The sequence below is a fragment of the Lithobates pipiens genome, unplaced genomic scaffold, assembly GCF_037356315.1.
Source record: "Lithobates pipiens isolate NorthernLeopardFrog02 unplaced genomic scaffold, aLitPip1_a1.2 Scaffold_1, whole genome shotgun sequence".
Taxonomy (NCBI): Eukaryota; Metazoa; Chordata; class Amphibia; order Anura; family Ranidae; genus Lithobates; species Lithobates pipiens.
Genome location: NW_027507685.1, coordinates 206,358,866 through 206,386,751, shown reverse-complemented (window position 1 = coordinate 206,386,751; position 27,886 = coordinate 206,358,866). Strand labels below are relative to the sequence as shown.

The 27,886-nt window shown below is 42.6% G+C and overlaps 1 protein-coding gene across 1 annotated transcript; it reads left to right on the top strand.

The window, feature by feature from the left end:
• The first annotated feature begins 22,721 nt into the window (after window positions 1–22,721).
• Window positions 22,722–27,504, top strand: LOC143988810 (homeobox protein Nkx-2.4-like). The gene is made up of 2 exons (XM_077488679.1): window positions 22,722–23,073; window positions 25,669–27,504. The coding sequence occupies exons 1-2, from the start codon at window positions 22,818–22,820 to the stop codon at window positions 26,202–26,204; spliced, it is 792 nt and encodes a 263-aa protein (XP_077344805.1). The 5' UTR covers window positions 22,722–22,817; the 3' UTR covers window positions 26,205–27,504.
• Window positions 27,505–27,886: the final 382 nt, after the last annotated feature.

The following is a 27,886-nucleotide window of genomic DNA, read 5'->3' as shown; positions in this document are numbered from 1 at the left end:
ACAACTATGCTACTTGCATTGCTTAAACAGAGATTTCAAATTAAAAGATAATTCAGGGTTGTCAAACAGTTCTAACTGAACCACTTTTTTTTTTTTACTCCTAAGTAAAAATGTCCAAATTGGGCCCAAAGTGTCAATATTTTGTGTAGCCACAATTATTTTCCAGCACTGCCTTAACCCTCTTGGGCGTTGAGTTCACCAGAGCTTCACAGGTTGCCACTGAACTCCTTTTCCACTCCTATTTGACGACATCACAGAGCTGGTGGATGTTAGAAACCTTGCGCTCCTCCACCTTCTGTTTGAGGATACCCCACAGATGCTTAATAGGGTTTAGCTCTGGAGACATGTTCGGGCAGTCCATCACCTTTCCCCTCAGCTTCTTTAGCAAGGCAGTGGTCGTCTTGGAGGTGTGTTTGGGACCGTTATCATGTTAGAATACTGCCCTGCGGCCCAGTCTCCGAAGGGAGGGGATAATGCCCTGCTTCAGTATGTCACAGTACATGTTGGCATTCATGGTTCCCTCAATGAACTGTAGCTCCCCAGTTCCAGGAACAGCATTCATGCAGCCCCAGATCCATGACACTTGTCTTTGTACTCCTCACCTGGTTGCCGCCACACACACTTGACACCATCTGAAACAACAAAGTTTATCTTGGTCTCATCAGACCACAGGACAAGGTTCCAGTAATACATATCCTTAGTCTGCTTGTCTTCAGCAAACTGTTTGCGGGCATTCTTGTGCATCATCTTTAGAAGAGGCTTCCTTCTGGCACAACAGCCATGCAGACCAATTTGATGCAGTGTGCGGTGTATGGTCTGAGCACTGGCAGGCTGAGCCCCTCCAACCTCTGCAGCAATGCTGGCAGTACTTTTACATCTATTTCCCAAAGACAACCTCTGGGTATGACGCTGACCAGTCACATGTGATCGCTGATGGCTACAGTGATTACATAGTACCAGGGCGTTTCACAGCAGCCTGGTAAAATGATCAGTGGACACAGCAGATCTCTGATCACGCACTGCATGGATGCAGGGGGACGTATTGGCACGTCCACCTGCATCGGCACTGCTGCTATTTGGCCATTTATGTACAGTGGCTGAACAAGAAGCTGTAAAGTAATATTTACAGGTCTAGTTCCTCACCAAGCCAATATTTGGACAGTGAAACCCCCACAGAGTAGTAACTAGTGCTAACAGCCATGCCAGGCATCTGAAGCAGGAGTCACTTCTGAAGCCTGTTACTTCAGCATGAGGGAGGCTGCTCCTTCCCAGTTACATGACTCAGCCAAGGGAGGACTTCCCTTACTCTGAACTGCCCTGGTAAGTGTATTTTATCGAGGGGGCTGTGCAAGGGGGAGGAGATCTGTACTGATATTTTTTTGTTGTATTCTGTCTACTGGCCTATACATTATGCTTTTTTGACCCTGCACTCTGTGTTCCTTATCCATGCACTCTGTATGTAACCCCTGTACTCTATACATTATGCACTCCTAAACCTTGCTTTTTGTGTCTTCGGCACTCCCCTGCATTCTGTGTTTTATATACTCCTAACCCCTGCACTTTGTGTGTTACCTAATCTTGATCCCTGAACTCTTGGAGTTATGCACTTCTGACCCCTGTACTCTATACATTACGCATTCCTAAACCCTGCACTCTGTGTGTTACTTATTCTTACCCCTGCAGAAACCCTCTGAGATTTATGCACTTCTGACCCTTGTACTTTGTACGTTACACATTCCTGACCTCTCCTATCTGTGCCTAATGCACTCCTGTCCCCGGTGTGATATGCAGTGCTGACCTCTACACACTGTGCATTATGCACTCCTGACCTCTGCCTTGATATTTTGTGACACACAATTTGCTGCAGTGCGCAGTGTATGCTGCCTAATTTCTTTCCTCTGTGTCCCCAAGGAAAAAAAATGATCTACAACCTGTAATAATGTATACCCGCAGTGACTGTGTGAAAAAAATTTGACAGGCTGGTTGTACTGTAAGTCGATCGATGAATCAACTTCAGTTCAAGCAGCCTGCCCATAGACAGTTCAACATTTCGATAGTTTCTGCTGAACCTGTCAAAATTTGAACCAATTATGGCCAGCTTGACAATCAAATTTGGTGGAAGCAAGTCAAATCTGCAATCTATAAATATTAAAAGAAAAAAATATATATAAATACTTGTTTTCATTCTTTTATTGGTGGCAACAGAACTACCTTTTCCCTTTCCTTAATTTACTGAGCAAGGGCTCTGGTAGGATCCAAACATAACCGTGCATTGATTCCTCTAGCTTTGGGAGGAACCAGACATCAGTGGGGCATTGATTTCTCTAATTCAGCCTTTCTCAACCAGGGTTACCTCAAACCTTAGGGTACCCCCAGAGTTTGCTAGGAATTTTATTAGCGCTGGAGTGGGATCAGTGAATGGTGTCTGCTTAGTTCTGGCACCAACATCACCTGCCAGAGCAAAAGAGGGATCAGTGACCAACAATGTCAGAGGGCATGCTTTCCCCTGACCACCAGTGTAAGAAGGGGTCCTTCTCCCATAAACCCCTAAGTGGTCATAGTGGCTCCCACTGACCCCCAATCTAGATGGGACCACCGTTGCAGGATTTTTTCAACAGTACACCATGTAAGGGGACCTTCTCTGTCCACAATTCTTTTATTTTTATAGTTATTATTACTTGTAAAATGTCATAAATATAATTGAAAATAGTTTTGTCATATAGAGAAAGGTATGTTTAAAAAAATCAATTTTCTTTGTCAAACTTGTTAGGTATTGCCATTGTGGCCTGGAGTCTGGAGATATAATCATTGTTCAGTAGGGGCTCCTGAGAAAAATCTTGAAGGGTTCCATCTTGGTAAAAAGGCTGAGAAAGGCTGCTGTAATGTAACCATCTAACTTTGTATAGCTAAAGCCAGCTAACAGTAAAGGGCAGTGAAGGGGGAGTGTAGAATAAGGTGACAACAGTGGTACATATTGACACTGAGTGCATATACATTTGCACTGTAGGAGCACTGAGAAGGGTGATGGTAGTTCCCATGTCACACAATATTATTAACCTCTGGAAGGTTTTACCCCCTTCATGACCAGACCATTGTTTGCTATTCAACACTGCACTACTTCAACTGGCAATAGCACAGTCATGCAACGCTGTATGCAAATTTTATTTATTTCATTTTTTTCACACAAATATAGCTTTCTTTTGGTGGTATTTGATCACCTCTGTTTTTTTTATTTTTTGCTATATAAAAAACAAAACAAAAAAAACAATATCAAATTTTTTTCAATAAAATCGAATTTCTTCATACATTTAGGCCAAAATGTATTCTGCTACATGTCTTTGGTAAAAAAAAAAACAAATCAATAAGTGTATATTAATGGGTTTGTGTGAAAGTTATAGCATATACAAACTATGCTTTATACATTTGAAAATTGATCAGTCCTGATATACTGATGGCCTATCTAATTTTTTAAAGCGGAGCTCCACAAATCAAGCTGATTCACAAGCAGGCATAAAATACAGTGACAAATGGAAAGAATTTTTTTTTCCAAAGGGTTACCTTGTTATTGATTGTTGATGTGGCGTTTCCGGTCCTAGCCACCCGCTGGTATTGCTGTCAGATCCGGCGGCGCAGGAGTCAGTGTGGCTAGCCGCCGCTAATAATCGCAAGATCCCGAAACCAGAAGTGATGTGATGACGTGCTTGTGTTGATCTTCATTGCCATCACAACGAGTCGGGCACTTCCGACTAGGCCGCCCATTGTGATGGCAACGTCGGAAGCTTATGGCGCTGCGACTTGTAAATAATGTGCGGGAACGGGCGGTGCATGCTGTTAGCTTAGCATCACTGTATGCAGGAAGTGTCTGCTTGTGGGCTTCACATGCCCACAGGCAAGATGACAACCACCATGAAATTTTTTTATAAGTAAGTTTTTTTTAAATGAAACCGGACATCGAGGGGTCATTTGCAAATAACAAGTGAGTGGTATATGTAGATTATAATAATTTAGGAATTTAGAAAAGAAAATTAAAATTTATTTGACGGTGGAACTCCGCTTTAAGGCCCAAAACTGCCAGGACAGTACAAATACCTGAAGAATTTCCCCTTTTTGGAAAGCAGACAGTCTGAGGTAATTAGTAAGGCCGCGTACACACGCGGGGACTGTTCGCTCAACTTTGTCCACTGAACAGTGTTTCGGCGGACAGTCCGCTCGTGTGTGGGCTTTCAGCGGACAGTTTCAGCGGACAGTCTGCTGAACAAAGTTTTTCGGAAATTCCGAAAAACTGTCCGCTGAAACTCTGTTTCAGCGAACAGTCCCCTCGTGTGTAGGCTTGTTCGTCAAACTAAGTTCCGCGCATGCTCAGAAAGGATTTACATGCCGAAGTTTGCATTGCAGTGTATAGGACGTCGTATTTTTCGTCCCGTCGTACGTGCCGTTCACGTCATCGCGCACGGTTTCAGCGGACTGTTCGTTCGTCGTGTGTGGGCAAGTCCGTCCATGCTAATTTTGAGCGGACTGTCCGCTGAAACTGTTTGACGGACAAAGTTGAGCGAACAGTCCCCGCGTGTGTACGCGGCCTAAGAGTCATAATAAGCCTTTTGAAGTTGAAGAAATTAAATAAAATCTATTTTTTCCCCAAAGCAACAGGAATGACAGGAGAGGTGACAGGATAAACTCTGCTGCCAGGGTGACACAAAAGAGTTAAACTTACAAGAATAGTGTTCTATCTGATCTCTCTGATATTATTTCCTTTCTGCAGCAATGCTATGAACTTTAACACTGTAAAGCTTCTGTCAGCCTTCCTCTCTAGCTAAGCCAAGACATACAATCAAGGCTGGAAATGCACACATTTTAACTACAGAAAGTGACATACAGTTTTTGAGACCTAGTAGAGGAGAGAGTTTCCAATAAGAAACTGATTGCTCTGAGCTTCAACAAAATGGCACTGTCCAGCAAGAAAAAATAGGGGCGATGCTGGAGGAAATATACAGCGCAAATTTATTTTGGATTTATTAATGTAGAATATTAAAGCAGAACTTTATCCATAACAACTTTATAAAAAAATAATGCTCTTTAGCAAGCAACATACATTCCACATTAATAATTATACTACCAACATTAGTGTGTGCTGTAAGTTGTCTCCAGCATTGCTGCTGTTTCTTCTTTCTGTAGGCTGAACAGCAGTAAATCATGAAGCAGAACTAAACCCATTGATTTAACAGTTTAAAAAAACATTAAGCAGAAAAGTAAGTGTGGAATGGAGTACACATTTTACATAAACACTAGTGGAGTGACTCAGGGTACCATCTCAATACCTTGTAAAGTAAAAGGAAGGTAAGGATTAGGGACTTTAAATATACCCCGAATGTCACTTATGTATGATTCAACAGAACATATAAATTAATAAAAAAACACATTTTTTTTTTAATAAAGAGATTAGATACATCACAAAGTCAAGCAATCTGTGTCCTTCAAATGAGGTCTACGCTTTTCATGGATATATCACTCCTTTAGGACCCGCACATTTTGTTGTATGTCCAGGGAGTTGTGTACAATCATAAAACAAATCTACAGTAAAAGGAATAGAGAAAGCAATAAACAAACAAAATAAACTATCACATTGACATAGGTACAGGACTGGTCACATTTTATATGATATACACAAATGTATCAGTACCAACTGAAAAGAAAAGAAAAAAAATAATATATATATATATATATATATATATATATATATATATATATATATATATATATATATATATATATATTTCATATAGGTTTATACATTCCTCATGTATGATATAAACAAACAAAATGTTTTCATTAAAAAAGGGAGAAAACCCCACAGCCCATATCAATTAATATTGTAAAGTTTCTTACCCTAAAAAGGATAAGGGCAAAATACAGAGGTATACGGGGAAGAGTCAATAGCTTTCCATGCCCGCAAGCCCATTGGTGGATATCCCTCGGGTATATACTGGGTTATTTACAAAGTGCAGTCGCTGTAAATCTGAGGGGTAGATCTGAAATGAGGGGAAGCTCTGCTGATTTTATCATCCAATCATATACAAGCTAAAATGCTGTTTTTTATTTTCCTTGCATGTCCCGCTCGGATCTACAGCGACTGCAGTTCCAAGTGCACTTTCAATTGCACTTGCAGTGCACTTGTAGTGCAAAGTGGATTTGCCTTTAGTAAATAACCCCCATAGTGTATGTACCAAACAACAGTCCAAAAGTCCAAGCTATGTAAACAAAGGCAGAAATAGCTGTAAAGAAAATGTGTAAGTGAAGGTATAGGCTTAGGTCAGCATAGTCTATATAAGCCTCGCTTAACCTTATCATAGATGGATAGATTATGACAAGCGAGCTGGTGTGCAGTTAGGCTTCTTCCACACAAGGTGGATCCGCTCAGCTGGAGATCACTGGAGATCACTCTGTTTATCTCCATTGAGCCAGGGTTCTATCAATATGTGCCCTATGTCAAAAAGTGCCAGTGCACACGCAGGACGGAGTCACTCTCCAGCTGATTTGCCAATCAGCTGGAGTGACGTGGATATCACAGGAGGCATTTTTCGACAGAACAGGGAACTTCATGGACACAATTGAAAGCTATTCACAGAGCGGAGGGGGACACCGTAGTTGTTACATTATGCCTCGCTGTTGCAGGGCGGCATGTGGCTGTGTTGAAGGCCGGGTCTTGTCTCTTTTGCAACCCACCCTTACACACATACAACAGGCGCTGATCAAAATACTAAAGCGACCGTACAACACTGACAAAAGGTGACCTTGAGTAGACTGAAACCCTGAGGCACGATATGAGAACTACGGTGTCCCTCCGCTCTGTAAACAGCTTTTAATTGTGTCCGTGACATTCTGTCTCCTGTCTAAAAATGCCTCCTGTGATGTGTACATGCACCATGGTCACGTCACACCAGTTGATCAGAAAATCAGCTGGAGTGCGGCTCCGTCCTGCGCATGCGCGGGCATTTTTAGACGGAGGGCACATATTGATAGAACACCAGCGGATTACAGATCCGTCTCTGCTCACTGAGCAGGGAGGGGCCTGTCAGAGCGCCACTGATTCCTATGGAGAGATCGGATGAAAACAAACAGCATGTCCATTTTCTTCAGATCTCATCTGATCCGCCAAGACTGATGGCGAATGTATCGACATATGTCTGATTTTAGCGTATCGGATAGCAGGTGGGTGTCAGTGGACGCATCTCCACTGACATCCGTCTCCCCATAAGAGTCAATGGATGGCCTGCTCGCATCCGCCTAAAAAATGGACAGGCGGATCCAATCGGGCTTGCCGTGTGAAAGGGTCCTTATAGTCCAGGGTATCAAATAGACAGAATGGGTAAGATAGGTAAACAAAACTGATGATAAGTGGAAATAATTCAATTTATACTCATAAGAGACTCGCCAGTTGATGGTCATCTATGGTAAAATATTCAAAAGTGGGTATAGTTCAAATAAGAAGCCATACTCCCAATAGGATATAGAACAGAGAAGCCAAAAAGCAAAATAAGGATAGAAAGAGATTTAAACACATATCATTATTTTCGGCTGGACAAACAGCAGGTCAAACTGAGCCAAAAGCTGCCCATAGCAGGTGGTCTATATATACCCTCATCAAGGGTAACTTCCAAGGGCTGCCTGCTATGTCGTGGGTGGGGTCACTGAATTAACCCAATGATCACCTACACCACACTGGCGGACCTTTCCTGACCTTGTATTAGTCATCCCACTGATGGAATGGTGTCCTTGCTCAAAAGAGAGCTTTCCAAAGAGAGAAGCAAGTTGAATTGTCCTGTTTGTAGAGACACCAATGACTCTGATGAGTGTAGCAAAATGGCGCCTGGATCGGAAGTGCACAGCTAGAAGTGAAAGCCTTTGTGATTTATCTAATATCTATATGGTTTTAAACTGTGATTAATAAAATTGTGTTTTTTATAAATTTATATGTTTTGTTGAATCATACATAGGTAACATCAGGGGTATATTTAAAGTCCCAAAGCCTCCCTTACTTTCCCTTTACTAGTTTAAAAAAACAGTTACATTCCTGGAATGCCGGTATTGCTAACTGCCACATTTGCTTGTATCCTCAACCAAACTGTCAAACCATCCAATTTAATAATAACTGATCACATGTGCAGCATCATGGCAGTTGCAGATCAAACAGAAGCAGCTTCCGTGGCTGTAAAGGATAGGAGGGTTAATATAGGTCATGAAGCACTGTACCCCGATAAGATTTATGTAATTTTTTTTCACACAAACAGAGCTTTCTCTATTTACCATTGGGCTTGTTTTTATCTTTTGCTAAACAAGCAAAAAAAGACCAAACATTTTGAAAAAAACAAAATGTTTCTATTAAAATTTTTTGCAAACAGGTAATCTTTCTCATTCACTGATGTACGCTGATGGGTACTAATACCAAACACTGATGGGCACTGATAGGCAGCACTGATGGGGTGGCAATGATGGGCACTGATATGCTGCACCAATGGGCACTGATGAGGCAGCACTGGTGGGCACTGATGAGGAGGCACTGCTGAGGCTGCACTAATAGGCGGCACTGATAGGTGACACTGAAAGGCAGCACTGAAGGACACTTAAAGACGACACTGATGGGCCCTGATAGGCAGCACTGATGGGGTTGCAATGATGGGCACTGATGGGCACTGATATGCTGCTCCGATGGGCACTGATGAGGCAGCACTGGTGGGCACTAATGAGGAGGCACTGCTGAGGCTGCACTGATAGGTGGCACTGATAGGTGACACTGAAAGGCAGCACTGAAGGACACTGAAAGACAACACTTATGGGCACTGATAGGAAGCACTGATGAGGAGGCACTGATTGGCAAACTGATGGGCACTAATTGGCAGCACAGTTGGGCATTGATTGGCACAGATAGCCATTAATGATGGGCATGATCAGTGCCCTGATTATCAGTGTAGATGTCCCCCTTTCACACTTACCGGTTACCAGCTCTCCCCCCCCCCCCCCCACACTGTGACAGCAGGAGGAAAAGAATTACGATAACTGGCAAGTGTGTTTACATTGTTATCAGCTGAGTGGACACAGCTGATCACATGTTAAAGAACCGCTGTGATTGGCTCTTTGTCCCGATCTGTGATCAGCTGCGTCTCAAGGGCACAGCGATCATAGAGAGCTCCAGTGCGTTCTGCAGCAGAGGTGTAGCACAGTTCTGAGAGGACAATAGACGACCTCCCGGAACTGAACGACAGTGCTGTAGCTGTCATTCGACTATAGCACAGTCAGCAAGTGGTAACTTTCGCTTTAGAGCTGCCAGCAGATCGGCCTGTACAAATTTGACAGTGCTTAGTAGAAAGTAGAGTAGAGTGCTACTGAGCATGTGCAGAGCAGGAAGAGACAGTGTATTACTGGATTTTAAACAGTAGGCACTTAATACTAATGTTTTACATAGCTATACCTGCAAAAGGGGTCAGCCTGATATGATCTAGCAGGACTTAATTTTCTGACTAAAACTCTACTTTAACCTCCCTGGCGGTACGATTAATTTCGGATTTTAGGTGCTAAAAGCGGTACAATTATTTTGCATGAAAATCTGGCGTTTTATATTGTAGTCCTGCAATTCTTAGGAATAACTCAAACCAGAGTCTAGCAGACATCCCGGGTATGATAAAGTTTGAAAAATGAAATCATAAATTATAATATAATAAATCTAGCGATACCCTCACTTAAGAGGGCCGCAAGTTTGGTTTGGGTCCTGAGCACAGCTCCGCCAACCCCCCGGCAATCTGCTCTACCCACTTTGGCACAGTTAGTATCTAGCAATACACATTAAATCACTTATACTCTAAATATGTGTGTGTGCGTGGGTGGATAACTCAAGCTCATAGACAATCCTTGAAAGTATATAACTGACTTTACTTGTTGTTTTTATAAAAGGAATAACATGAATCAAACATTTGGATTGCAACACATAAGCAGGTCCCTGCAGTAACCAGTAATAAAGATAAACAGAGTAATCAGCATAATAAAGTATTGCTATGCAACTCTAACGCTGCCCTTTTTCAGCTACTTCCCCACATGGGTAAACTAACACCCAGCACTATCTACCTATGCAGTCAGGCCTGACTGATCTAGATGGAAGTCCAGTGAAACAATATTCGCTAGCAATCTTTCGGTGGTGCACTTGAAGAACAACTTTGTAATCCAAACGAATAATAAAGATAAAGTATCTGTCTTTAAACAGCTCTCACCACCCGGACAGGTCCAAGTCCGTTTTCTCTGCCACAGATTCGTCTAGGAACAGGAATCCACCAACCTCCAAGTCTTCAATCCTTCTTGTGTACTGCAGCAAGGATGAGAAAATGTCTCTCAGGTGCAGCTAGGCTGGCAAAGGGCTCTTTGGAAAAGAGCACAAGGCCCAGGCTTCAGGCCTTGTGCCTCCAGCAGTTCAGCACAAACCTCCTCTTGCTAGGAGAGGGGGGGTGTCCAAAGAGAGCGAACTAGGCCTCTCCCCCTCCTTATATGCCCTCCCCCATAAGTCTCTGGGGCATAACTCAAAACATCCTGGGAACCAGCGGGGTTCTGGGAACAGTAGTTTTATAGTCCTTAAAGAGACCCCGCTACACACTCCCCCCACTTAAACTCTTTGGTCCCCAAAGATAAACTTTTAACACATATCCTGTACCAATTTTGAAAGTGCGGAGTATGATGTTGGTACAGGGAATTTCCACCAGAACTCAGAGGTGGGATTCCCTGTCCCACAGGTCACACTGACATGAGTGGCCTGCCTAACTGTGCCAGAGAGTGAGCTGGGGTTGCCCTCCACCAAATGGTCAGTGGAAGGATTAGAGCCTTCAGCACTTCTTCTAGCAGTCACAACAGAGTCCTCAGAGCTCTCCCCCATTTGAGAGTAGGTTAGCTTCTTGGGGGGTCTCACAACTCGGCGAGCTCTCTGTTCTCTTGGGACTTCAGGCTCTGGTGCCACAGGCTCTACTTCAGGAACATATTCTGACAGCATCACTGGTTCTGGAACATCAGTTCCTTCCTCTTCTGAGTAAATGCTAGGGATATCTTCCCAGCCTTCAGGCACACCACTAGATGGAATGAACTCTGTAGCTTCTGGGTTCAGTGTCCCATCCTGTGTATCCTCAGTAGGTGGGAGATCTATGGCAGAATTTCCTGGAGTTGATGAAGGCCACAGCCACTTAAGCTCTCCTCTTCCACCTTCACCTCGTTGGGAATTTTGTCCATCTCTAACCCGGGAGGTCTGAGACAGAGTGCTAGGTCCCGGGGTATCCAGAATGGAAACAGATTCAGGTGGATTTCTCACTGGAGGTATTCTGACTGCTTCAGTAAGCGGGAGCAAATGATTCCTGTGCCAAGTCTTCAAGGGCCCCACTTTCCCCTCTGGTTTTAGCTTATACACAGGCAATCCAGGTAGCTTTCTGCAAATGACATAGGGCTCCAATCTCCATCTATCAGCAAGCTTGTGCTTTCCAGGGATCCCCAGATTGCGTAGTAGTACACGGTCCCCAGGCTGCAGGTCCTGCACTCGAACCTTCAGATCGAAGTTCCTCTTGTTGCGGGCTCCCCTTTGGTCCGAGGCCGCCTGAGCTCGTTCATGGGCCACTTTCAAATTGTGTCTAAGTCGGTCCACATATCCCTTATGGGAGGTAGCAGAGGCATGGTCTAGGGAAATGCCAAAGGCCAGATCCACCGGCAATCTTGCTTCTCTCCCAAACATGAGCCGGTAGGGGGAGTAACCCGTCACATCACTTGTGGTGCAGTTGTAAGCGTGCACCAAAGCTGATATGTGTTGGCTCCAGTGTTGCTTCTTCTCTGTCTCTGGAGTTCCAAGCATGTTTAGTAAGGTCCGATTTAACCTCTCAGGTTGGGCATCTCCTTGTGGATGATAAGGTGTAGTCCTGGTCTTCTCTACTCCCAATGAGTCCAGTAGGTTCCGAATCAGACGACTCTCAAAGTCCCTTCCTTGGTCTGAGTGGATTCTCTGTGGTAATCCATAGTGGACAAAGTATTTTTCCATGAGCACCTTGGCCACAGTGGAGGCCTTTTGGTCTTTGGTGGGGAAAGCCTGGGCATAACGGGTGAAATGATCCGTTACCACCAGCACATTTCCCAATCCACTCAAATCGGGTTCGAGGCAGAGAAAGTCAATGCACACCAGATCCATTGGACCCTGACTCTGTAGGTGGCCCATTGGGGCAGCTTGATGGGGTAGAGTCTTCCTCTATATGCATCGTGCACAAGAACGGCAATATTCCTCCACTTCTGCCCTCATACAGGGCCAATAGAACCGGCTTCTGACAAGCTGGAAAGTTCTCTCCGCCCCTAGATGGCCATGCTGGTCATGTAAGGCAATTAGTACCGTCTCTCGGTGCTTCTCTGGGAGAAACAACTGCCACTTATCTTCTGAGTTATCAGAGGGGCCCCTTCGGTAGACCACTCCCTGATGTACTTGTAGCTTATTCAACTCTTTCCTCAGCAGGTGAGCCTCCTTGGAAGGGTGATGTCGAAGTCCCTCTGGATTCTCGTTCTCCAAAGCTTCAAGGACCAATCTCCCCATGGGGTCTTCCAATTGGTCATAGCTCAGCTCCTTTCTGGACAGCTTTGGCAGGAGTTCCTCTGCTAGTTGAATTACCCCACAGTAGGGTTGGGGGACTCCCACTGCGGTGACTCCTATCTCCTCTGCTCTGGAGCCCCCTCTTGCTTGAAACTCAGCACCCTGACAGAGTGCTCGCACTCCTTCCGGTGCTACCTGAGTCCAGTCTTCCCAGTCATCGACCATGACATGAGATCTTCGGGACAGGGCATCTGCATCCCTATTTCCAGCCCCTGGTCTGTACTTTAGACTGAAGTTGAATCCGGATAATGCAGCCAACCATCTGTGTCCGGTTGCATCTAACTTTGCAGTAGTGAAGAGGTAGGTCAGAGGATTGTTATCTGTCTTTACGGTAAACTCCGCCCCATAGAGATAGTCCTTCAGTTTGTCTACTACTGCCCATTTGAGGGCCAAGAACTCCAATTTATGAGTGGGGTAGTTCTTCTCCGAGGGAGTCAGGCACCGGCTCACATAGGCCACTGGTCGCAGCTGCTCTTCATACTCTTGATAGAGCACTCCGCCTAGGCCCTCATGACTGGCATCGACATGTAGCTCATATGGTCTGGTGGGGTCGGCATAGGCCAGGACTGGGGCCGTGGTAAGGCTCCTCTTCAAGGTTCGGAAAGCCTCTTCACACCTTGAGTTCCACTGATCTTGAACCAACTCACCGGCCCTCCTAGGTCCCAAGCCATCCTCTTCTCCTTCAGTCTTGAGCAATTCGTTCAGTGGCTTGGCAATCCGGGCAAACCCATCCACAAATCTTCTATAATAGGAGCAGAACCCCAGGAAAGATCTGAGCTCTGTGACTGTTGTCGGTCTTGGCCAAGAGATAACTGCCTCCAACTTCTCAGGGTCTGTAGCCACTCCCTTTTCAGACACTATGTGTCCCAGATAGTTACCAGAGGATTGGTAAAACCGGCACTTCTCGGGAGAAAGCTTGAGTCCCTCTTCGCTGAGTCTTCTCAACACCTTCTCCAACCTGGCCTCATGTTCTTCCAAAGTCTTCCCGAAGACAATGACATCGTCCAAGTACACAAGGACTTCTATGAGGTTCATGTCTCCAACGGTCTTCTCCATGAGGCGTTGAAAGGTAGCAGGGGCTCCAGACAGGCCCTGAGGCATTCTGTTGAATTCAAAGAATCCCACTGGGGTTATGAAAGCTGTCTTCTCTCGGTCTTCCTGGTGCATGGGGATTTGGTAGTACCCACTCTTGAGGTCCATTACACTGAACCACTTGGCACCAGCCAAACTCTGTAGGGCATCCTCTATTCTCGGTGTGGTATACTGGTCAGGGATGGTCCTCCTGTTGAGAGTCCTGTAGTCAATACAAAGCCTCAACGACCCATTCTTTTTCCTGACCACCACTATGGGGGAGGCATAGGGACTTCTAGACTCCCGAATCACACCAGTCTTCTTCAACTCCGCAAGCTGCTCCCTCAGATCCTCCAGGTCAGCTAGAGGGACCCGCCTAACCCTTTCCCTGAAGGGTTTGTCTTCTTGGAGGCGGATTCGGTGGGTGGCACTCCTGGCACATCCCACATCAAACTCATCCTTTGAGAAAATCCTCTCCCATCTAGTCAGCTGGGCCTTGGCTCTCTCCTTCCAGGCTCCAGGTAGGTCCGGGTTCTCCATGGAAAGTTTTTCCCAAACATCTCCTCCTTCACCCGTTCCTTTTACTTTTGACCAGCTGACTGGGGCCGCAGGACTCACCTGCCCCAACAGCATCCTGGCAGGGATCTCTATGGGTCTCTCCGTAGGGTTTCTCACACTCACTGGGACTCTTCCTCGAGCCTTCTTCAGGGCCTTGATTGAAATCACTTCCGGTATCACTTCCAGGCCTGAGTGGTCCTCCCTTGGATCGGATTCCAGCATGACAAAGGGGCCAGGCTGCTCCCAGGTAAGCTTCACCGTGGCCCTGAGGCAGGCTACCTCTCCGGGCTGCAGCACCACTCCCTCTCTCCCAAGTCTCCACACCTTCCCTATCCCCTCGCCTGGGGTCTTCTGCTCTAGGACCAACCGTTGGTAGGCTGTCTTCAGCATGGGATGGATATTGGGATCTTGATGGTTACTCGTCTCCACTAGAGGGGGTCAGAAGTCTTCGCACCAGATCCGTATTGGTCCCTATGATGAGGGACATCTTGCTGGCCCCGGGCGGTCTAGGACACACAACTGCCAGGGTGTCAAACACCTCTGTTTTCCCCGCCACAGAGGGATCGAAGGTCAGCTTTATGGGCAGGTAACCATCGTAGGGGAAACTCTGAGCTCCCAGGCCCCATATCTCCAGCTCTTCTATCTTCTGTATAGGCAAATGGCTCAAGTGCCTATCATAGAAGTCTCTGTACAACAAAGTCACTTGAGCTCCAGTGTCCAGGAGGGCCTTCGTGTAGACTCCTTCCACCTGGATGGAGACAGTGGGGGACGGGCCGACCAATTCTTCTGGGTAGGGCCGGGTTGAGGCTACCTTCTTCTGGGGACCCGTCTTCATCCAGTTGGTTTTTGACTTTATTCTTTTTCGAGCCTGGTATGCATTGACCCTCCCCACAGTAATGGGAGTACAAACCCGCTGAGGGATGTTATTGTTTCTTATTTGTAGACATTCCTTCTGAGGGGTCTGGTTTTCTCTCTTTCTCTTCCTTCTATTCAGTTTGGAGTTCACTGAAAGGCATGGGCACCCGGTTGACTCCCTCACCGGGGCCCTCTGGAGTTTCCCGCTGGCTGGCGGTTATCTATCTTCTTCTTCTTGGGACTGGAACATCTACTGGCGAAGTGGCCACTGCCCCCGCAGTTGCAGCATAGCGTCTCTTCTCGGTCTCGAGTGGGGCTTGGTGTTGGTGTATCTGGAAACAACTCCTTCCTAGGACTCGGTTTCTCGGCTCCCCCTTGACCTTTCGCCATCATAGCAGTCAACATCTCCATCACCTGGGACATCTGTAAACTTCAAAGTGTCCACCTCCTTATCTCTAGCGGGAGTCATGGCCGGTGTAACTGTTGCTACCGGTTGTTTGACGGGCTCGGTGAGATGTTCTTCCCTTTTCTCTTCCAGTAGAGCCTCTTCCTCTCTGATCATTCAGATGAGGTCAGTGTACTCCAGATTCTTCCCATCCTGTCGGGCACGCAGTGCCCATGCAGTAGGATCCATGGGTTGAGCTCCCCTCAGTACCTGTTGAGCACGGGCCTCATCTACTTTCCCTGGGCTGATCCCCTTCCTTAGGATCATCCTATGCAGGATTTTATCTAAACGTCCCATGTAGTCTGATAGTTTTTCACCTTTCTTCTGGTAGCAATGCTCTAACTGATAAGCAAGCTCAGAGATTTTCTCTGTCCCACCAAACACATTCTGTAATACATCTAGGTACTCCTGCGCATTACAGTCTGTCCTGCTCATCTTCAGGTTGCGTACGGCCTCTAGAGCAGGCCCCTTTAGACTTTCCACAATCCTCTGCTTCTTTCTGCACTCTGGAACTTCCCATTCCTCTAGTGCCTGAGTTGCGCTATCTAACCACTCTTCAAATCCCTCTTCTTCCGAAGGTACAGGTTTCCTCTCTGAAAACATCCAGAGTTTTCTGTACCCCGACATCGGGTAATCTGTGGGATCCTTCTTGCACTGGGCCACAATCTCCCCCAGGACAGCACACAGTTCTGCGCTAAGGGTGGCCGGTGCTGGTCTGAGACTCTCGGGTGAGGTACGGGCCGCAGCCTGCGGTGATCCCGTTGGCGATGGCTCCTCCTTTGTTGCGTGCGCCAACCTATAGGATCTGTTGTCTTGTGTCCGTACACAGTTGCGCTTGCAAGCCTCTGGCATCCCATCCCAGTATTCCACTAGCGCGTACTGATATGAGATGTCTGGGTCTGATTTTATCTCCATCACCCATGGTTCATGGTCTGGGGACACTGACTTCATTAACTCCTCTACGGTCTCAGTCGACCATTTCTCCCCTGGGAGGCTAATGACCACTGACTGACTTGGGTCGGCCTTAGCCGCTTCACACCACGCTCTGACTCCCTGTGGGTCCATGCCGGTGCCTCTGGCGTGTTCACCGCTGTCTCAGAAATCCTGGATTTACGAGCCCCCACGTCTAGCGATACCCTCACTTAAGAGGGCCGCAAGTTTGGTTTGGGTCCTGAGCACAGCTCCGCCAACCCCCCGGCAATCTGCTCTACCCACTTTGGCACAGTTAGTATCTAGCAATACACATTAAATCACTTATACTCTAAATATGTGTGTGTGCGTGGGTGGATAACTCAAGCTCATAGACAATCCTTGAAAGTATATAACTGACTTTACTTGTTGTTTTTATAAAAGGAATAACATGAATCAAACATTTGGATTGCAACACATAAGCAGGTCCCTGCAGTAACCAGTAATAAAGATAAACAGAGTAATCAGCATAATAAAGTATTGCTATGCAACTCTAACGCTGCCCTTTTTCAGCTACTTCCCCACATGGGTAAACTAACACCCAGCACTATCTACCTATGCAGTCAGGCCTGACTGATCTAGATGGAAGTCCAGTGAAACAATATTCGCTAGCAATATTTCGGTGGTGCACTTGAAGAACAACTTTGTAATCCAAACGAATAATAAAGATAAAGTATCTGTCTTTAAACAGCTCTCACCACCCGGACAGGTCCAAGTCAGTTTTCTCTGCCACAGATTCGTCTAGGAACAGGAATCCACCAACCTCCAAGTCTTCAATCCTTCTTGTGTACTGCAGCAAGGATGAGAAAATGTCTCTCAGGTGCAGCTAGGCTGGCAAAGGGCTCTTTGGAAAAGAGCACAAGGCCCAGGCTTCAGGCCTTGTGCCTCCAGCAGTTCAGCACAAACCTCCTCTTGCTAGGAGAGGGGGGGGGTGTCCAAAGAGAGCGAACTAGGCCTCTCCCCCTCCTTATATGCCCTCCGCCATAAATCTCTGGGGCATAACTCAAAACATCCTGGGAACCAGCGGGGTTCTGGGAACAGTAGTTTTATAGTTCTTAAAGAGACCCCGCTACATAAATAACTATAAATAATTATACCAAATAATAATATAACAATAATAAAAATTATTCAATAATGTAATCAAATCAAAAACACTGAAATTTGCTCAGTTGCAGAATTGTCACTGTCATTACTTTTCAATATTTGATGACGGATCTCCCCACAAATCATTATCGCTCAATTCTGCGAGTAATTATAATTTATTATCGTGGTTTTCTAGCTGGTCTAAAATAATTTTTGATGTAAAGGGACAGTTTTGGTTGCTATGAACAAGAACAGTTTTTATAATATAAAACTGCATGCAGGACACTGGGCAGACCACTAGGGACAAAGGGGAGGTGAAATATTTACATACAGCAATGTAATCTGTAAGATTACATTATACTGTATATATACTGTGTGTTTCACTTTTTGAATTTGGCGACGATCTCCATCCCCGTGCGTCGCAACGCTCGCAGGGAACGGAGATCGGCTCTGTGACAGATCCGGTGGAGGATGAGCCGCTCGTACAGCGGGGGGACATCGCTGGATTCAGGGGAGAAGGTAAGTAATCTCCTCCTGCATTCAGCGATACGGTCCCGAGTCTGGCTCTGGGTTACCGCTAATGGTAAAACTTCCACCCCGAGCCAGACTCAGGAACACCGCCAGGGGGGTTAAAGAACATTAAAGAAGAACTGCAGTCTGCTTACATAATTTGTAATAAAAACATCTTTGCCATTCTGAAACTTGCCTCCAACCACTTTACATATTATTTTATATACACTGTGATTCTGTACTTGCCAAATATGCTGCAGAATTCTCCCTCCACTGAGTCTGGCTGCAACCATTTTAACTGTGGGCAGCTGAAGCTGCTGCCTGTTCACTTCCTGGAATTACACAGACAAACAGAGGCACACATCCAGCCCTGCAGCTCTCATTGGCCCTCTTATGACTCACCCCCCCCCCCCTTCCTGGCAAACTCTAAGGAGAGTGAGAGAGAGCTGTGCATGATGTCATAAGCCTAGGCTTTCTACCAGACAAGAAACAGGAAGAGGGCTGTATAAGGTATTTTCTGGCAGAAAAAATAATGTTTTACTATCCAAAGTTAAAACAAGGACAGAAGATTTAATAGATGGAAAGTTGAAAAAATTACTGAAGTTCCTCTTTAATTGTTATGAAACTTTTATGGGTAAAGTTCCACTATAAATTTATCATTTTATAAATTTTATAAATTTGCATTTCAGTGTAAATTTTTTTAATTATAAACATCTGTGCTAACATGTTACATGATATTAGCAACTGATTACAAATTAAAATTTGTGTTTGTGTGCAAAAATGTATTTGAGTTTATATAGTAATTTGAATGTATAAACTATATAAAATACACTCAAATACATTTTTTCACACATAAACACACTAAAATTTTTTTTTTTTGTAGAATATAAAGACAAATAAAAAGTAAAAAAAAAAAATAGATACTTAATAGAAATTGCAAGTACCCAAGAAACACCAAAAAACAAGGATACCCAAAATTGTTCAAAGATGTTGAATTAAAAACCTTTTTATCAGTTCAGAGTAAGGCCTCATGCACACTGGTTTATTGTAAACGTTGATTCACCTGACAGGAGAAAATCAATGTTAAAAACTCACCTAAGCTGTGTTTTTTCAAACCAGTTTGGCAGAATTTAGCAGCGATTAGGCATTTATTTATTCAATTGGCCAGAATTTTCTATTTATTCTGGCTATTGAATTGAATAAATGCTGAAGTGCCAAACGTGCCTCGCGTTTAGGAGCATTTAAAAAAAAAACTTTATTCGATGCTAGCAGATGCTTTAACAATGTTCAGTGTGCATGAGGCCTTAAAGCGGAGGTCCACCCTAAAGTGGACCTTCCGCTCATCGGAACCCTCCCCCCTCCGGCGCCACAATTGGCACCTTTCAGGGGGGAGGGGGGTGCAGGTATCTGTACAGTACAGGTATCTGCACCCACTTCCGGGATAGCTCTCTGCGGAAAGAGGCGTAGATTACGCCCCTTTCCCAAAGTCCCCCGCTGCCTGCTGGGAAACACACAGATCCCAGAGGCAGCAGGTCCATCCTAATATTGAGCAGCGCGACTCGCGCATGCGCAGTAGGGAACCGGGAAATGAAGCCGAAAGGTTCCACTTCCTGATTCCCATACCCAAGATGGCGGCGGCAGCACCCGAGAGACGATCGAGAGATCGGCTTCGGGTGCCGACATCGCGGGCACGCTGGGCGGGTAAGTGTCGCTATTTTAAAAGTCAGCAGCTGCAGTATTTGTAGCTGCTGGCTTTTAAAAAAAAAAAAAAAAACGCGGAGTCCCGGCGGACTCCCGCTTTAACCACTTGCTTACTGGGCACTTTAACCCCCCCTCTTGCCCGAGCCAATTTTTAGCTTTCAGCGCTGCCACATTTTGAATGACAATTGTGCGGTTCATAGTTTGTTATAAATTTTGCAAATGGGTAATTTTTCTCCTTCATTGGTATTCGCTAATGAGGCTGCACTAATGGGCACTGATGGGCTGCACTGATAGGCACAGATAAGGTGACAATGATAGGCACTAATGGGCAATGATAAGACGGCACTGATGGGTGGTATTGATGAGTGGCACTGATAGATGTCACTGATGGGCTCTGGTAGGTGGCACTGATGAGTACTGGTAGGTGATATTTATAGGCAGCACTGGTGATGAGGCACCGATTGGTGACATTTATAGGTGGCAAAGTGGGCACCGATGAGTGGTACTGTGGGCACTGGTAGGTGGCACAGAAGCCTCTGTAGAGGCTCTCCACGATCTGGATTGATGTCCCTCTCATAGCCGCCAGTGATAGTTTTTTTTTTCTCCTCACGCTATGGCGTGAGGACAAAAAGTAGCCGATTGCTGGCTCTGTTTACATCACATGATCAGCTGTCATTGGCTGACAGCTGATCACATGGTAAGGGGTCGGGATTGATCCCTTACTCCAATCTGTGATCAGCCGAGTCTCATAGACTCACTCATCACAGAGCGTACCGTGCGGCCGCTCGAGCATGGGAGGACATCTATGGACGCCCTCCTGGCAAATTAGGTCCGCGCTGTAGCCGTCAGCCGGGAGGTGGTTAATAATGGCTCTAGGTTAATTCTTCTTAGTTTACGTACGCGAATGTGCCCTACATGGGTATATGCATTCATATGTGTGGAGGGCAGGACTCTTTATATTTTTATTGGAATGACTGCATGAAAACTTAAAATATTCATATTGACTTATATTATCAAGTATTACATGCACATAGACAAACAAATAGACATCTGAAATGATCAGAATCATCTTCAATAAAATTTATTTATATATGTCTACCTTTAAGCTTCCCATAGATCCACACAAACAAGATGGATGGAGAAATTCTCCCTGCTGTGCCATTGTATTTTGACAGCAGGACTCCACCGCTATCAGAATAAACTGATGACAAACATTTTACAACAGTCCTGTTCAACAGAAATAGATTTTTAGATCGACTTTTGTTGAGTGTCAACGGCCATAGATGGATCAAAATTCGGCTGGTCCTTGCTGAATTGGATGCATTTCGATCCATTTCTGTTGAACAGGACTGTTGTAAAATGTTTGTCATCAGTTTATTCTGATAGTGGTGGAGTCCCGCTGTCAAAATACAATGGCACAGCAGGGAGAATTTCTCCATCCATCTTGTTTGTGTGGATGCGGGAATTCTGTAATTTTTTTTTCAATCTGCTTGGTGGCAGGGAAAAAAGAGACATCTGGGGCTCTCTCTTAGGCTCCATTCACACTTGTGCAACTTGTCATGCACCTTTGGACATCAAAGTTGCATCACAAGTCGTTCCCCATGTTTTCCAATGATAACCATTTATATATGCACCACCTAAAGCTGCAGCAACTTCAAAGTAGTTCATGCACTACTTTGGTCTGAATTTCATGCAACTTGAGGGCCATAGACTTCAATGTTAAGCCTTAGGCCGCGTACACACGGGCGGACTGTTCGTCCAACTTTGTCCGCTGAACAGTGTTTCAGCGGACAGTCCGCTCGTGTGTGGGCTTCAGCGGACAGTTTCAGCGGACAGTCTGACGAACAAAGTTTTTCGGAATTTCCGTAAGACTGTCCGCTGAAACTTGGTTTGAGCGGACAGTCCGCTCGTGTGTAGGCTTGTTCGGCAAACTAAGTCTCGCGCATGCTCAGAAAGAATTTACACGGCGAAGGTTGCATTGCAGTGTATCGGACGCCGAATTTCTCGTCCCGTCGTGCGTGCCGTTCACGCCATCGCGCAAGTTTTCAGCGGACTGTTCGTTCGTCGTGTGTGGTCAAGTCCGTTCATGCTAATTTTGAACGGACTGTTTGTCAAACTGTTTGACGAACCTAGTTGGGCGGACAGTCCGCCCGTGTGTACGCGGCCTCAGAAGTTGCGTGAAAGTCATACCTGAATGTTATACAATGCAACTTGTGTGCAACAGTTGTCCATTATCATTGGTGAAAGCCAAAGTCATATCCAAGTTGCACCCATCCAAAGTTGCGTCAAAGCTGCAGCAAAGTTGCACCAAAGTTGCACTCGAAAGTCGACGCAAGTGTGAATGGAGCCTTATTCACCAGCCTTCTTATGCAAATGTTTGATTTCAATATAAATCTTTGATCATATACAGTTCAGTATTTTTTGGCATGTGCGTTTTTACCATTAATAAGATTTTGCTCCTTCAAATGTTGGGATCTTCCTTTTTTATAGATTCTGATGAATAAAGTTAATAAAAGATTAGTCAAACCATTCATAGTACTATATCATGTACTACATAATTTGTAAAGCCAATAAAAAGACTACCTGGATTTTGCTGTTTTAAAGTAAAGTCGTTATACGTGGGCATCAGACTGTGTACTCTGGGCAAAGTTATTGTACAACAGTACCATTTAGACATATGATAATCTATTGCTTTTACTCTCATTGTTAGAAACACATTAAGCCCCTTTGTATCCCCCCTCCAAGTGATTAAGAGACACTTCACATTCTATTAACACCATTGTTCTGGAGGAGGCTCCTCCCTTTCTGCCACTTGTCCCTGTCCTTTCAGGTGTTCCCTGGCCCACATACCCTTGATAAGATATATGCACAGGAGCAGTGCTTGTAGTTGAAGTTACCTCCAACCTTACAGAGACGTCCGTCGGTTGCATATTTTCTTCTTTCTTGGGCTTAGGGTTGCATCCAAAAACAGCAGCTTGCATGGAGGACCTCAAAGCTTTTTCCCTAGACTCTTGTCTAGATGGATATGGACCTCTAGTACAGGTGTCTCACCAGCCTTGCCTTCAACCATCCATGGGGTCCCCTGGATTCACCATGACCCACTGTCTTACTCAGAACCCGATCAGAACTTGTTGCCCAGGGGGTTACAACAGTTCGGGAGATCTTCCAACATATCAGGAAAACATAAGGGGTGCGGAATGGTATGGACACAGTCAGGACATGCACTATTCTTCATGTAAGTAGATAAAATGCCTCAATAACTGGAAGTAGGTCATAGTGTATGGCACAAAGTTATGTTTTTCGTATCTATATAATTTTAGTACATAATTAATGTAAATCAATTATTTTATACAGTTATTAATAATTTGCAGATCATTTAATAATAATAATTAAAGAATTAACTTCTTTATCATTTAAAGATTTTCACTCATTATTTCTTCATTATATCTCAAAGCAACAGACTGTTACAACAGTCAAAACAAATAACATTAATAATAATAATGTTCAACCAAAAAAATATAACAATATTTCCTTGGGTTTTATTAAAATATGAAAAATGAATTAACCCTAGCAGAATTAATAATTTGTAGATAATTTAATAATGATTAATTAACTACTTAATCATTTGACGATTTTCACTCATTATTTATTCAGTATATCTCAAAGCAGCAGACTGTTACAACAATCAATAAAAAAATGAACATGATAATGCTCAACTAAAAAATATAACAATATTTCCCTGGGTTTTATTAAAATATGAAAAAGTAATTGACACTAGCAGATTGATTATATCCATTCGCCAAGATTTAAAATATGACATTTCTGCTGCGTTTTAATTTATGACGATTTTCGCCTACACCATTTTCAAATGATCCAAAAAGTGACAACTATTTATAAGCCTGGGTTAGTAACAGCTGAGGTAATCAGAATATTACCTGAGTTGGCAGTCAGGGTCCTATCGCTGAAATCACTGCATTGTGGTCAAGAGATTGCCATGGATTCTAAAAGTCAGGTTTTAATCTAAATGTCTTTAATAGTAAAGCATTTCACCATTGTATTTATATTTACCTATTATATTATACGTAAAGATACCCAAGAAAACATAGACAAGAACATATTTATTTTTGAGTCAAATGCTTCTTTATCTCTGTCTGGATTTCTATTTTTTAGACTCTATTGTAACAGCCCAACAGATATTTACTTAACAAAATAACCTTATTGAAGATGTTATCTTATCTCAGCCCTTACTCCAATATTTGACTCAAGATTCCAGTGATTCCCATCCTATGGTCTATTCTCTGTCTATAACACTGTACTAAAAAACAGCCAGGCAAAAAATAAAATAAAAAATACAAGTAGCAATTTTTTTTTGCAATACATATAAAGTTAATTATCTATAATAACATATAATATTGTGTACAGAACAGCAGGATATATCTATGGCAATTATGATAATAATAGTGATTACTGCAGGGTAAGAAGTTGTATAGATATCATTGCTGGATTAAAAAAAAAAAGTATAGGCTCATTCTGTGGCATTTTGTAAGGCAAACACTATATTAGAGTTAATAATGCACATGGTTGTTTTTGTGGGTTTATTTCATCTATTTTATTTGTATTCCTAAAAATCTAGTTAATATTTGCTGGCATGAAGTATGAAATAAAAATATAATTATTAATCCATCGCAACAAAATATTGTATTCTGTATAGGTGTAAATTTTTAAATACTAGTATTCAAAATATAATTTTTTTTATTTAATTGTGTTTTTTATTTTTTTATTTTATTTCTTAATGCTATTTAGCTGCACTTGCTGCCTTTACATGCAGACTATGCTGTCCATCATATTTTTATTGTTGCTGCAACTGAAGAAACTCCTTTGGCAGTGTTCTGAGTTTCCTGTACCCCAGTCACTGTCAGTTTTGCTGGGCAGTTTGGCCTACAGTTAAATGTGGAGGTTTATTTTTTATTTTTGTAAAAATAAAATAAAATAAAAAAATAGAACAAAATACATTTAAATAAATACTATTTAATTATTACTACCATTCATTTGCTGTAGTAGCTGTATACAGTTTTCAGAATTCAATATTTTTTCCACTAATGGTCATTTTTTTAAACATACCCTAGAAGCATCACCAAGTAGATCAAGCGACTAAAAAAAACCTTAGTGCCTGGTTCCTCGGAGTTACTCCTGCTAAATTTAACAGATGCATATCTCCTCTTCCCCTCAAACATTCTTAAATTGTATTTCTTAATGGTATTAGCTACACTTTCTACCTTTACATGCAGACTACGCTGTCCATCATATTTTTATTGTTGCTGCAACTGCAGAAGTATTCTGAGATTCCTGTACCCCAGTCACTGTCAACTTGTCCTACAGGTAAATGTGGAGGAAATTCTTTTTTTAAAAGGCATGTAAAATAAAAAAATACATTTAAATAAATACTATTTAATTAATACTACCATTAATTAGCTGTAGTAACTGTATACAGTTTTCAGAATTCAATATTTTGTTAATTTGTTTAATCATACCCTAGAAGCATCACCAAGTAGATCAGGCAACTAAAAAATAATCTGAGTGCCTGATTCGTAGGAGTTACTACTGTTAAATTGAATAGATTTATATCTCCTCTTCCCCTAAAACAATATTAAATTCTATAGAACTCTGAAACTATTTTACTGGCCTGGTTTTGAAATTTACTATGTATTTTTTTAAACTATCTTTTATTATTGCATATTATATAGGAGTATTCTATGTGTTCTATCTTTAAATAAAAATATGAAATTGATAGCCACTCAGATTTTGTAACATATTATTGTTTACCCTTCAGTTTCCAGGATAATTACACCATCGGGATTTAACGTACCACCTTCTGGCTGTTTGGGATACATAAGCGAAGGAGCCAAAACCTCTCTGTACCTTCAGCATACATCCAAGAGAAAAAGGAGGGTCCTTTTTTCCCAGGCCCAAGTGTATGAGCTAGAGAAAAGATTTGAGCAGCAGAAATATCTTACAGCCCCAGAGAGAGAACAGCTAGCAAAACATATCCATCTTACCCCCAACCAGGTGAAAATTTGGTTCCAGAACCACCGCTACAAAATGAAAAGGCAAGCCAAAAACCGGGATCATCCTGCAGAGGAAGGGTCAAAACCCTACAACATAGACTCAGAAGAGGTGAAGGTGCCCTGCCCTAGTCCATGCACTTCCATGGAAGATTATAGTGATGTGAAGCTGGACTACAAGGCCTCCATCCAAGAACAACTCCAAGGTCATAGTCTGTATTTAGGACAGGACTTTCTTAGCTCTCCTTCAGACATCCATGAGTTTGAGAAATCGTCTCGGAATATTGTATTCAAGCCTTGGTGACCAGTGACAGAAACTCTTTCATCATTGCTATGGCCACACTTTGTGCTAAACAAATGCTGGATCCTACTAAACAATCATTTACTGCCATCTGAACATTTATTAAGAAAAAAAGGAAGTCATACAATTGGTATTCATAAATCATAAGAAGAATCTTACTAATATGTTGACAGCCTTACAAACATGTGATTTTTTTTTAGGCATTTAGTTATGAAAGGACAAATAAAATATGACTTATTCACAGAAAACACTTATGGCGCCTTCACGCTAAATTTGAAAAAATAAAGATTTGCATAGAAAATCTGCCTCCCATCCACAAAATATAGAAACTTAAATACCTATGCAAATAGGTCATAATGTGGCCTATTTTTTGATTTTATAAATATTCAAGATAGAAGATATGGTATTTGAGATCTTCAAAATTACATTTAAATTTTTATAATAATAGAAGCTCTTACATTAATATTTACTATTTTTTTTGTTGGTAATTAATTATTGCATTAATGCCTTTTTTAGTATGTATTGGCACAAATTCTGAACCGATTTTTAGATTCACAGTGTTTAGGCTCACGTGCATATATTCAATTCTGTATTTTTAGTTTTTATTATGCTCCAATCATTGTCTATTGTAGCCCAAAACAGAAAGTACAGAAATCCATAGGTTATTTTAACTAATTATCAACTGCACAATGACAAATCAAAAATATTTGTGCTGATTAAATCCAATAATAGCTAGCTTTGGAAAACACAGGGCCCACTAAAGTATTAACGCAAATGTGAATGTTTTCTATTTTTAACACACTTTTAATATACTTTTCAGGTTACAAAAAAAAAAAAAAGCACTTGGGCATATGAGCCCTTGAAGTACAAAACAAAAAATTGACAGTACTTAAATCGGACTTTGTTATTATTTGCTTTTGTTATATTTATTTTTACTATATTTTCTCTGGTGTGCATGTTCATTAAAAATATTTTGTTAAAAATGTTTCATAGTTTAGAATTCATGAGAATATTTAACTTTTTGCGTTCAAGAAACATTATTGCTTTACGCATTACATATTTACTAGCAGTGATCATACAGGCAGACAAGTATCTGCTATGTATTAGCATCAAAACAGATTCATAGATCTTCATTTGTAAGCAATATGTTCATGGCAGTTATTTTTTTATTTTATTTTTTTCATTGACATTTTAAAGATTAAACCTAAAAATAATGACAATAGAAAATCTTTAATTTGATGCTTAGAACTTAAAATTAAGACAACAGGAAATCTTTATTTTGATTATATGTAAAAAGTTATCTTTTTTTTCTTTACGTCTCTTATTTAATAAATTCATGTTCTGATTTAAGAAAAAAGTTTGAGACTGTTTATTTGACAAAAAGATGAATAAATTATATATTTTTCTGTAAAATATTTGTTTAACAAAATGCATACAGGGAAAAAAAATTCAGTTATTTCACTTGTAGTTATAAGGGACATTCATTTAGGATACCAATACTACGATTATTGTTTTTATACATAATAATATAGCACTATTGTGGCACTGTTGAAAATAATAGATACAGCAAGGGTGGGAAGTATACAGTAGGTAGTACTATACTTTAAATATTCCAAAGACATTGGGTTTGATTCACAAGGGTTGCAAAAATCTGGTGGAGCTTTCCATAGAAATCAGCTTCCAGT